General features: G+C 51.1%; 1 protein-coding gene across 3 annotated transcripts; it reads left to right on the forward strand.

Annotated features, from left to right (window-relative positions):
- The first annotated feature begins 939 nt into the window (after positions 1-939).
- On the forward strand, positions 940-10,833 carry Pomgnt1 (protein O-linked mannose N-acetylglucosaminyltransferase 1 (beta 1,2-)). 3 transcript variants are annotated; one of them, XM_063287979.1, is made up of 22 exons: positions 940-1,050; positions 1,505-1,674; positions 2,254-2,368; positions 2,497-2,615; positions 3,141-3,206; positions 3,296-3,409; positions 4,287-4,404; positions 4,579-4,677; positions 4,827-4,954; positions 5,260-5,330; positions 5,554-5,629; positions 5,787-5,870; positions 5,952-5,993; positions 6,185-6,243; positions 6,514-6,586; positions 6,670-6,798; positions 6,876-7,001; positions 8,904-8,968; positions 9,163-9,207; positions 9,432-9,567; positions 9,972-10,081; positions 10,169-10,833. In XM_063287979.1, exons 2-22 carry the CDS (start codon positions 1,555-1,557, stop codon positions 10,254-10,256), a joined length of 1,983 nt encoding a protein of 660 aa, XP_063144049.1. In that variant the 5' UTR covers positions 940-1,050; positions 1,505-1,554; the 3' UTR covers positions 10,257-10,833. The 3 variants fall into 3 exon arrangements, with proteins under 3 accessions (XP_063144049.1, NP_001007748.1, XP_006238745.1); NM_001007747.1 differs by having other exon boundaries at positions 958-1,050; positions 1,496-1,674; XM_006238683.5 differs by lacking the exons at positions 940-1,050; positions 1,505-1,674 and adding an exon at positions 1,790-2,061.
- The last annotated feature ends 1,664 nt before the right edge of the window (positions 10,834-12,497 follow it).

Here is a 12,497-nt window from a genome sequence, read left to right on the forward strand (position 1 = left end):
TGGCCTTGAATCTATGGCAATCCTCCTTCCTCAGCTCCTAAGTGCTGGGAATCCAGAAGTGAGCTACCGTGGGTCTGTCTTAGCATCGTGCTATGAAAACGGACTTGCCTCAAATAGATGGTTCTTCCCTCACCTCTGTAGGAATGCAATACCACTCCCAAACCTGGCAAGCACTGTTAGCATATTGAAAGATGCCAACACTTTTGGAGTCCTCAAAAAAAAAAAAAATCAAATGTAAATAAATAAAGTGTTGCTGGGCATGTTGTGCATTCCTTTAATCCTAGCACATAGGAGGCAGAGGCAGGTGGATCTCTCTGTGAGTTCAAGTTCAGCCGGGTCTACATAGGGAGTTCCAGGATAGCACACCTGGTGTTCTTCCAGAGGAGCAGTTAGGTTCACAACTTCCTTTAACTTCTGCTCCAGGAGTATCAATCAGACCAAAGTTCTGGTCTCCTCAAGGAGCACCAACACTACCTGCATATGCACGCATACACACATGCGCATAATTACAGAGCATTTTTGGTTTTCTTTAAAGAATGGGGTAATCATGGTACCTATCAATCATGGTTTATGAAATCGAGTTAACGTAAGCGCTCAAAATAGTAGCGGAGCAGGTTTCTAATCCTCTCCTCCCCGGCCTGGAAACAGCTTTGCAGGGCTGGGCCAGGCCTCGCGCTGCAGCCCTCTGGTCCTGGAGTGCCTAGTGAGCCCGAGGTCCCGGAAAGCCACTTGCTCCCAGCTCCGCTGTGCAGAGATGTGCTCTTGCCCTAGGTCCACTATTGCCCGCTGCAACCCTGCAGGAGAGGCAGAGCTCGCCGGCTCCCCTCACGCTGCAGACGCCCGGCCGTAGCCGCCGCCCTAAGCACCGCCCGCCGCCCTCTCACCCCGCGGCGGCGGCGGCGGCGGCGGCGGAAGCGGCGGGGCGGGCCGGCCGGGGCGGGGCGGGGCGCGAGAGGCATGGAGGAGGCGGAGGCCGCGGAGACCGCGGCGCGCGGGGCCGAGCTGTACGGGCCCGAGCGCGGCCCGAGCGGGGCCGGGGGCCCCTGAGCCGTAAGTGCCTCCCAGTGCGGGTCTCAGAGGAGTGATGCGGGTTGGGCGGGTCTTCTGAACCTTCCGGCGTCCCTGAGCCCTGAGAGGAGAGGAGAGGAGAGGAGCCAGATGGGATGGGGCGAGGATGGAGGATTGGGGCGCGGGAGGTCGTGTTACTGTTCCACCCCAGGACTGGGAAGGACTGGGATTTGGATCTTTTAAGGACTGATAAATTGTTAAGAGTTGATTGAGTTACTGGCCTCCGTCTCTGAGGCCCTGAGCCTGGACATAGTTCCTCTAGCCCCAGGGAATTTTCAGGTGATCCAACTCCTCTAAAGATTTTCTGGCCAGACCCAGAGAAGTTGAGCCACGTTGTCTAGGGCACACAGCTCAGCAGTTTGCTGAGAGAAGACATTTCAGAAGGCATTAGGCTTTGGGACAAACATCTTACTCCATGCGACTATAGTCCCCTCAGATTCCTGAAGTCATGGACTGGCCGGGACAGGGGTGATTCCCTAATCCAGTATGGATGACTGGAAGCCTAGTCCCCTCATCAAGCCCTTTGGGGCTAGGAAGAAACGGAGCTGGTATCTTACCTGGAAGTATAAACTGACAAACCAGCGGGCCCTGCGAAGATTCTGTCAGGTACATGAGGTCCCACGTGTCCCAAAAGCTGGCTTCCTAACTTTACCCTAACATAGACTATGAACTAACTACCTTGGCTACCAAGAAGAGGCAGCAAATTCCTGGAGGGGAAGCCTCTGTGTGTTGTGGCCTTCTCAGTCAGTGTTTTAGACCCAGGATTCTGGAATCAGAACCCAACTCTGACCTCCTAAGCATCAAACACAAACCGGAAGTCTGGTCAGGCTGGCTTTGCCCCTGACACCCAACTGTCAGGCAGTGTGGCCTACATTCTTCTGTGACTTCCGATTATCCACCGTGGGTCTCAGATCCTAAATCTATCTCAAAGAACTAGTTATGGAGGGGAGCAAAGAAGCCAAAGACTCAAATGGGAGAGTACAAGACCACTCGGTAGGAAGGGCCTGGTGGAGGGAGACCTGTCAGGGGACGTTCTCTGGGAGATGGCCACAAAGCCATGTCCTGATTGAGAACCAGAAAGAGGAGAGACAGGTCCCCGTGTCCTCTCCAGCCAAGGTCATACTTGCAGAAGGCCTCTGTGATCTGGAGAGGGCGTCCCTCGGTCATGCCCATGTTTCTACTCAGACAGGAGCTGTGCTTTTCCTGCTGGTGACTGTCATTGTGAACATCAAGTTGATCCTAGACACTCGGAGAGCCATCAGCGAGGCCAATGAAGACCCTGAACCAGAGCAAGACTACGGTGGGGGCCGGCTGAGGGTGGGGTGGGGGAGCCTGGGATCTCGTGGTAGGAATGGCATGCAGATCCCACAGGGTATGACTTTGCTGGTGAGTCATTATCCATGCCTGTTACAACAATCCCCTCTCCAGATGAGGCCCTAGGACGCTTAGAGTCCCCTCGGCACAGAGGCAGCAGTCCCCGACGCGTGCTGGATGTGGAAGTATACTCCAGTAGAAGCAAAGTGTATGTGGCGGTAGATGGCACTACGGTGAGTGGACCAGCGTCTTCAACCCATTCAGAACACGGTGGAGACTGCAGCCCTCTGCCTGTTGGCTTGGACTTGTGAGGATTAAGTGAAAGGTCTATGTGACGTCTGTGTGGTGAAGGCTTGGCAGTGATCAGAGGCAGGCAGCTAACTCCCTTATTTACTTATTATGTAACCACTTCCTAAGCCCCTTGGCTTTAGCCTCGGGCCAGGCACTAGGGTCCTAGAGGTAATGGGACTTGCCCTTCCTAGAGAGGCTCACTGTAGAGGATTAGGAGATCTGCAGAGCTAAGCAGAGACGGTCCAACGCTCTTGGTGCCAAAAAAGGGTTAAAAGGTGGATTGTAAAGCGATGAAGTCTTTTTCTGATGAAGGTACCATGGGGGCTTTCTGGGAGAGTCAGCCTTCAGTCTGAGTTAGAACTGTAGACAGCGATAATACACCAGGCTGGTGTGCTTCATGCTTACAAGACCGAGCCACCGTGAGCGCCAGGGCGAATAGCTGGCTTTTGTTTCTGTTGCTATCGTAGGTGCTAGAGGATGAGGCCCGGGAGCAGGGCCGAGGCATCCATGTCATCGTCCTCAACCAGGCCACGGTGAGCTTAAGGATGGGAGACCGGAGGGCTGAAGCTGGTCTCTCCTTGCTGGTAGCAACCCCATCTCATGAGAGGTTTGCTCCTGCCAGGGCCACGTGATGGCAAAGCGTGTGTTTGACACGTACTCTCCTCATGAGGATGAGGCCATGGTGCTATTCCTCAACATGGTGGCGCCCGGCCGTGTACTGATCTGCACAGTTAAGGTCAGTGAGTCTCCCTAGCTCTATTCTCCATGCCCCTAGCTCTGACTTTGCTCAGGGAATGGAAAGAACATCTAGAGGAAGGTGGCTCACGTTCCAGTCGGAGCTTGGGTTTTTGTCTTGTTTTTTTTTTTTTTTTTTTTTTTTTGGTTCTTTTTTTCGGAGCTGGGGACCGAACCCATTTTGTCTTGTTTTTAATCAGTTCGGCAGTTACTGGGCATCTGCTATATGTCAGGGACTGCACGGGATGCTGAAGATAAAATACAAGACAGATTTCCTACATCCCTGAGCTCACATCTCAGTGATAGCAATAAAATAGTCAACTCAGCCAGCGGTGTCGGGAAATGACAGGTGAAGAGGAAAATTAAGAGGCAGAATGATGTGACTGCGTTTTAGGGAAGGAACACCTCTTTGGGGAAATAGGAGATGAGCAGAAGACTGGAGGAAGGGAGAAGTAAGCTAGGCAGTTGTCTGGAAGAAGAATTATCCTAGGAAGAAACTTCTGGAACAATCAACACAAAAGGCCCTGAAGTAGGGAAGTACCTGGCAAGCGTGAGGGACAGCAAGGATAGGATGCCAGTGGAGTTGGACAAGAAAAGCGTGTTGGGAAAAGAGTGTGGAGAGGTGGCAAGACACGGGTGCTGGTCACGTGGGTAAGGGACTTACTTTTAGTATCTAAGTGATTTGGAGTGAGTCTCAGACTCTTAAGCCCTTCATACTTTTTTGTCTGTGAAAGAGAGTAACCAAATAGTATTTTTGGAGTCAGTGAGTCAACTTACGTAAAAGGTTTTATATGTAGTGCTTGAAATGTAGCCAGTACTGAGTGAAGCCAGGTCTCTGGACCCACACAAGTCGTGGTGACTCTGTTTTGGTCCTCCAGGATGAGGGCTCCTTCCACCTCAAGGACACAGCAAAGGCTCTGCTGAGGAGCCTGGGAAGCCAGGCAGGCCCTGCCCTTGGCTGGAGGGACACCTGGGCCTTCGTGGGACGAAAAGGAGGTGTGGGGACCAAGGCTGTCCACCTTGTAGTATCAAGGGAAGAGGGGGATGATAGGCGAGAGGGTGGTGTGGGGAGGGAATAGATTGGAGTCCGTGAAAGTAGGCAAGGAGTTGGGAGGGAGCCCCATTCTCATAGCTGAGCCTTCATCATCCCTCATTGCTGCCTTTGGCCAGGTCCTGTTCTTGGCGAGAAGCATTCTAAATCTCCTGCCCTCTCCTCCTGGGGTGACCCAGTCCTGCTGAAGACAGATGTGCCACTCAGCTCAGCTGAAGGTGGGATTGGTGGGCGGGGCCCGGGCAGTGTTTGAGCAGAGAATGGACGCTTGGATCCTCAATGAGGCTGTTCTTTCCTTGACTGTGTGTTTGGGGCTTACCCAATGTAGCTGGTAAGATCCCCTCATCCTGTTAACTCCCTCCCTTAGAGGCTGAGTGTCACTGGGCAGATACAGAGTTGAACCGCCGCCGCAGGCGCTTCTGCAGCAAAGTCGAGGGCTACGGGAGCGTGTGCAGCTGCAAGGACCCAACACCTATTGAGTTCAGCCCTGACCCAGTAAGTGGGGCCAGAGCAGTGAGGTCTGCATTCCTTTCCAGCTTAGCAAAAGCCCTTAGGAGCAGTTCCCAGCTCAGGTTCTGTCTATCGTCATCTGGTAGGGGCTGAGAGTATGTGTATACGGACTCTGAGGACAGGTTGGAGGCGGGACAGGCTGTGTTACCAGGGCTGTGTGTGGGGAAAGACAAGAACAAGGCCCTTCACTGTCTGCTTTGAGGCCCTTCACTGCACTGAGAATTCTTCCCTAAATGGAGATCCTAGTTGGAAGGGGGAATAAGGGAAGCTAAAAGCTATTTCTCACACAGCTTCCAGACAATAAAGTCCTCAATGTGCCTGTGGCTGTCATTGCAGGGAACCGGCCCAATTACCTGTACAGGTGAGTCTGGAAGTGGGCTGTACTCAGCAAGGACAGGGGGTGCTCAGGAAGTGGGTAGTGCTTTGGCTTGACTTCTTGTACAAGGGACTCTCAAAGGAGGCAGAAAGGCAGCAGATGCTAGGCCTGTTCTACATGGGTAAACAGAACATATGGGGCCGTTTATAAACACGGGAGTTGAGTTGAGAGGAGAAAGGGCCCTAATCTACTTTCCCGGGCTCCTCAGGATGCTGCGCTCTCTGCTGTCAGCCCAAGGGGTATCTCCACAGATGATAACAGTCTTCATTGATGGCTACTATGAGGTGAGTGGGGCTGGGGGCCTCAGGCAGAGCAGGACACAAGACCGGGTGCTAAAAAGCAGTGATCAGCGAGGGCTGTGAAATATGAGAGGCTTGATATGTTGGAGCCTGCAGAGGTAGGGAAGGTAACACACACAGTGACTGGTGACCGTGTCCCCAGGAGCCAATGGATGTGGTGGCACTGTTTGGTCTGAGAGGCATCCAGCACACTCCCATCAGCATCAAGAACGCCCGTGTGTCTCAGGTATTCCTTGGCAAGGGTGGAAGGGGCAGACCCCTGGTCCCGCCTCCTGCCTCAAATCTTACCTGCCAATTCCCCACCCAGCACTACAAGGCCAGCCTCACTGCCACTTTCAACCTGTTTCCGGTGAGTACCACTGATACAGTTCTTGGGTCTCTGGAGAGAAACTGTCATGAAAACTTCCCTCACCCACCCTTGCTCTTCCGATCTGAAGGATAGGGTGGGTGGTGCCTGAACGTTAGGTCTGAAGACAGACATCCATGGTAGGAGAGCAACCTCCTCGGAACCATGATGTTCCCTCCCTCCCCTTTCTGTAGGAGGCCAAGTTTGCTGTGGTTCTGGAAGAGGACCTGGACATCGCTGTGGACTTTTTCAGGTGACAGGGGTCACCCACAATTGAAGTGCTTATAAGCTACATGGGACTTCTGTACTTGACTAGGTCTCAGGGAAGGATGTGGTGAGGTGGCTCGAGAGCTCCGAGTGAGTTGAGAAGTTGTAGAGCTTGCATAGCTCACGGGGAAGGCGCTGGGCTTGTGTAGAATTTGGAAAGGGTGAACAGAGCCAGTGGGACTACCAACCCTGCACCACCAGCATCACGTTGTATCTGGGGTTGCCTCTCTGAACTCTTGAACACTGGCTTTCTCAGTTTCCTGAGCCAGTCCATCCACCTGCTGGAGGAAGATGACAGCCTGTACTGCATCTCTGCTTGGAATGACCAGGTAGGCTGGGTGTCCAGGGCTTAATCAGCATGGGAGTCTGCCAAGGCCTGAGCTAATGCCTCCTGTGTTGCCGCTGTCCCTAGGGGTATGAACACACAGCTGAGGATCCAGCACTACTGTACCGTGTGGAGACCATGCCTGGGTTGGGATGGGTGCTCAGGAAATCTCTATACAAGGAGGAGCTTGAGCCCAAGTGGCCCACACCAGAAAAGGTACCCAGCAGGGTAGGATGAATGGCCTGGAATCCCTATTCCAAACTTACAGCCTTCATAATGTTCTGTGGCCGCAGCTGTGGGACTGGGACATGTGGATGCGGATGCCGGAACAGCGCCGTGGCCGTGAGTGCATCATCCCGGATGTTTCCCGATCCTACCACTTTGGCATCGTGGGCCTCAACATGAATGGCTACTTTCATGTAAGCGGGGTTGGGGTTTGAGGAAGTAGGATACTACATGGCTTAGTTGTCAAGGACGTGGACTCTGGAGCCTAGCCTCAGCCCTTAATATCCACATCACTTACTGTTCTACTTCTGCCACTCTCTCGATCTGTAAGGTGAGAATTAAAAATGCTGCCTGCCAAGGGCCAAATCACAACCTTGTGATTCCAGCACTTGAGAAGCTGAGGCAGGAAGAGCATTAGGCTGAGGCCCTGTCTCAGAAAACAAAACCAGCAACAGCAAAGCAAGCTGGATCTAATCCCAGTCCTTTGGAAGTCAAGCCAGGAGAGTTTGAGGATACAGACTAACAAACAAAAACATAACAACAAAAACTCAGAAAGAACTACTTCTCTCATTATTGATCTGAAATTAAAAGAAATATTTAGGGGTAGTGGTGATAAAGAGTAAAATGCCTTTATTCCTAGCACTTGGAAGGCAGAGGTGGCAGAGTTCAAGGCTAGCCTGGACTACTTGCCTTGAAATACAAAGAAATAAAAACTTAGATTTATTTTTTATTTTGTATCTATGACTATTTCTCTTGTGTGTATGTAAGTGCACTATGTGTGTGTCTGGTGCCTGAGGAGGTCAGAAGACACTATCAGTGCCCCTGCAACTGGAGTTACAGATGAATGGGCTGGAATCCCTATTCCAAACTTACAGCCTTCATAATGTTCTGTGGCCGCAGCTGTGGGACTGGGACATGTGGATGTGGATGCCGGAACAGCGTGAGCCACCATGTGGGTGCTGGGTACTGGAACTCTGATCAATCTTCTGTAAAAATATCAAGTGATCTTAACCACTGAGTGAGCTCTCCTTCCCCTGAATATGTTTTAAAATTATTTTATACATATGAGTGTTTTGGCCTGCATGTGTGTACTTGCATTGTGTTTGTGTCCGATGGCTAAGGAATCTAGAAGAGGGCACTTCATGTCTTGGAACTGGAGTTACAGATGGTTGTGAGCCACCATGTGGGTGCTGAGAACTGAACTTGAGACCTCCATAAAGGCAGCAAGCCAGGCGGTGCTGGCATGGGCCTTTAATCTCAGTATTTGGGAGGCAGAGGCAGGTGGATTTCTGTGAGTTTGAACCAGCCTGGTTTTTTACAGAGTGAGTTCCAGGACAGTCAGGACTATACAGAAACTCTGTCTCAAAAAAACTGAAAAGAGAGAAAGGGGGTGGGGAAAAGAGTGCATTTGAAACAGTACAGCTAGGGGTTGGAGATTTAGCTCAGTGGTAGAGCGCTTACCTAGCAAGTGCAAGGCCCTGGGTTCGGTCCCCAGCTCCGGAAAAAAAAAAAAAAAAAAAAAAAAAAGAAAGAAACAATACAGCTAAAAGGGATATATTTAACTTGGAACCTCCTAGAAGCCAGAAAGACCCCAGAGAAAGCTAATAAAAGCCTTATGTACCAAGGAAGGACAAGTGCTTCCTCAGGCCATTCATAGAACCTGATTCAGCACTTTCCTTCCTTCTAACTCATCTTTGCTATTGACTACATCCAACGGAAGGGTGTCTCTTTCTCCCTCTCCTCTCCCTCCCCCTCTCTTCTCTCATGTGTGTTCCCACTCTATCCCCCCACCGTTGTTTTATTTTAGGCAGGGTCTCTTGTAGTTCATCCTGAAACTGGTCTTGAACATTTGATTCTCATACTTCCATATTTCTTTACTTCTAAGTCTCTAGCAAATCTGGCGAAAACCAGGGGGAAAAGGACTAGTTCATGGGTCAGTAGCTTGAACCAAGGGACCAGACTAAATTAAAGCTAGTGAAAGCTTGCCAAAGACGGCAAATCAGAGGGCCCTGGGTCTTGTGGATCTTTAATAGGTCAGTGAGCAAGTGTGAGTCAGACTAAGAAAGCCTTGCCTTCTCTCCTCTTTCCTGTTTCAGGAGGCCTACTTCAAGAAGCACAAGTTCAACACAGTCCCAGGTGTCCAGCTCAGGAATGTAGACAGGTAGAGACTGGCAGCAGGTTCAAGGGGTGGACGTGTAAGGCTCGATGGCCAGTCCTTGCTGGTTCTTTCCTGTCTGGGGCCTTGGGGTATTTGTCTCTGGTACCTTTTCCCCATGTGACCCTTTGCCCTGCCCATTCCTTTCCATGGACCTGAGAGCCTCTCCTTCTCTTGATTCGTTTCTCCCTCCCCTTTAGTCTGAAGAAAGAAGCTTATGAAGTGGAAATTCACAGGCTGCTCAGGTATGGCCTAGGGCAATTGGGATGCCTGGCAGGGAGGAAGGAATCAAATACTAGCTTTCTTGGTGCCACAATTTATGGGCAGTATAGAAAATGAAAGTCAGAGTTCTTTAGTACAGACATTATTAAGAACTTCAAGAAGGTAGCAGCAGAGCATGAAATCAAGCCCAAGGCCCTTCTAGGAAGTGTGCCCTGTTTTGGCCTTAACTTTTCTATCCCCAATGCAGTGAGGCCGAGGTTTTGGACCACAGCAAGGACCCTTGTGAAGACTCCTTCCTGCCAGACACAGAGGGCCATACCTATGTGGCATTTATCCGGATGGAGAAAGATGATGACTTCACCACCTGGACTCAGCTTGCCAAGGTGCCCCAGGCTGCACCACCCTTAGTAGCACCCTCGTCCGCAGGCACTGCCCCAGCTAGCAAGTCTTTGTTGTAGAATTTCCAACCTCGTAACCTTCTCGTGCATTCAGGAGCCTCACTTCCTGGTCAGGGGTAGTGATGCAGGCCCTTAATGCCAGCCCTTGAGAGGCAGAGGCAGGCAGGTCTCATAGGCCAGCCTTGGTCTACAGAGCGAGTTCCAGGGTAGCCCATGACTACACAGAGAAATCCTGTCTCAGAAAACAAAGAAGAGAACCTCTCTTTTAACCCCTTGCCCAGTCTGTCCTCCAAATAGTATTTCCTCTTGAGTGAGGCAGCTGCCAGGCCTTCAGAGGGTTATTTCCACGGCTTCCTGACCATCTCTTCCTCCTACTCTGTCCCTGCTAGTGCCTCCACATTTGGGATCTGGACGTTCGTGGCAACCACCGGGGCCTGTGGAGATTATTTCGGAAGAAGAACCACTTTTTGGTGGTGGGGGTCCCAGCCTCCCCTTACTCGTGAGTCACCCTGTTGTGCCCTAGGAAATGGCCTCCTGGCACTGAAGCATGGCCTCGCCTCTGTACCATTCATCTGTTGTGTTTCAGAGTGAAGAAGCCACCCTCAGTCACCCCTATTTTCCTGGAGCCACCCCCAAAGGAAGAAGGAGCCCCAGGGGCTGCTGAACAAACATGAAGTCTCCTCCAGGACCCTGCAGGGCTGGGTACTGTGTACCCCCAGACAGGCTAGCCCATTGCCCTATCCTGTAGGATTTTTGTAGATGCCGGTAGGGGTTAGGGCTGGTTTGTTTTTAACATGGGATTTAATTACTAACTCTAAGGGGAAGGATCCCCTGCTCCAACACCCCTATTCCTGAGTTTAAGGTCTATTTATTTACTTCCTTGTTGAAGAAGAGCAGGAGGGTTCCCAGGCCCTCTTTGGGATCCCTGGGTAGCTGATCCACTCTTTACACCCCGTCCTCCCAGGCCTGGCTCAGAACCTATTTATTGACTGTCCCGAGGGCCTTGGGAATAGGCCCAACCTGGGGCCTTTATTCCTCTCTGGACCAGGATGCTGCCCTGAGGGTGGGACTGGCTCATACTCAGGAAAACTGCTGTGCCCAGCTGATGGACAGGCCCGTTCAGGGTCCATGTGCTGACAGACTCACTCAGAGACCTTTAGACACTGGACCAGGCCTCCTCTTAGCCTTCTCTTTGTCCAGATTTCCAAAGCTGGACAAAGATGATCATTGATTAAAAAAGGAGAAAACCTGGGGGCGTATTTTGTAGTAGTTTTGTTGGGGAGTATGGTGTGGCGGTGAGGGAGAGAATCACTGGAATGAATGGTGAGGTGTTTGTTTTTTGTTTTTTGTTTTTTTAACCTGTCTGCCATAGTTTTATCTTCTGTGTGAAGCCATTTGGCCACCAGGGGATGCCCAAGTCTCAAGCTTTAAGTCTTTTCTTTTTGGTTTAGAAGGGTTCCACCCTGGTGCCAGCTGACTTTACATCCTTTTCCTATTTGGTCCTCAGCTCCAAGCTGCCATCTCACACCCCTTCCTCACTGTCTTACTATCCGGCTAGTTCTTGTCCCCAGAAACAGAGTAGGTAGGAGAGACCAAAAAGGACAAGTGGGGTGATAGGGGAAATGCTCCAGAGGCAGCCATTATGGAGACAGGAAGTGACTGGGCCAGAGACAGTGGCAGCCACAGGTGTGTGGGAGATGATTTTGAGGGGAGATACTGGCAGGCAGATACAGGAGCAAGGGTTTCTGTGGCCTGGATTGGTGGTGCGCAGAATTCCATATAGGGATGTTTCTCTGTATAAAAGGGCCGTGGCTTTCATCAGATTCTCAAGAGGCTTGTAACTCAAAGGAGCCTAGGAAATCTGAGTTAATCACCAAAAAACAGACTGTATAGTCCATTGGGAGTCAGATAGCCCAAGGCAGGGGAACGTGACCTTTAAGGCTCTGAAGGATTAAGATTGGGATCTGAGTAGATCACACTGTAAGGAAGGGTATGACTGTTCCAAGGAGTCGGGAACTTACTGGAACGCCTGCTCTTTATCTTCTGCTGTCCTGGTGCTCCTTACTGGGACCGGCTTACTGGTCGGCTTTGATGTTGGTCATCACCCTGACCCCTTCAGTGTTTGCTAGAGCTAGAGATCGTGTTTCAGGTGGCAAAGTAGACACAGGAGAAGCAATTAGACATGATGAAGTGGCAGCCCTCCCTGGGCAAACAAGCCCCCCTCCACCTCTTGCTCCCACAGGCGCCTGCGGGAGAAATAGAGTTGTGTGTGATACAGTGTGCTGGAAAAGGGCCAACCAGTTCTCTACCTAGAATCCTAGCAGGTTCTTGGTCAGGCTTCACTGACTGAAGAAGATGTGTGGCTCTGGCCAAGTCTCTGTTCTTTTTTGAGCCCAACAAGTGGGTGGGTGAGAGCTGTGGGCTGCTCTGGAAAAGCCCGTAGAGACAGATGGGGGGTGGGGGTGTCAAAGGGAAGGGAGGAGGGAAGATAATCAAACGGCTTTGCTTGGTGGCAGCCACTGTCCTGTTGTCACTTGAAGTTCAGAGGCATTCAAAAAAAATTATTTCTGAGACAGGGTTTCTCTGTGTGGCCTTGGCTGTCTTGAAACTTACTATGTAGACCAACCAGGCTGGCCTCAAACTCAGAGATCAGCCCACTTCTGCCTCGCAGGTGCTGGGGTTAAAGGTGTACGCCATCAACATCCTGCATTTTTTTTTTTTTTTTTTTTTGGTTCTTTTTTTCGGAGCTGGGGTCCGAACCCAGGGCCTTGCGCTTCCTAGGTAAGCGCTCTACCACTGAGCTAAATCCCCAGCCCCTTGCATTTTTTTTTTAAAAGAGATTCAGTTTTGCCTTTTTTTTCAGGCACATTCTGGTCAGGTTTTTCAGGTTGGAGTGTTACTGTGTCAAGCAAGGT

The sequence above is a fragment of the Rattus norvegicus genome, chromosome 5 (genome assembly GCF_036323735.1).
Source record: "Rattus norvegicus strain BN/NHsdMcwi chromosome 5, GRCr8, whole genome shotgun sequence".
Taxonomy (NCBI): Eukaryota; Metazoa; Chordata; class Mammalia; order Rodentia; family Muridae; genus Rattus; species Rattus norvegicus.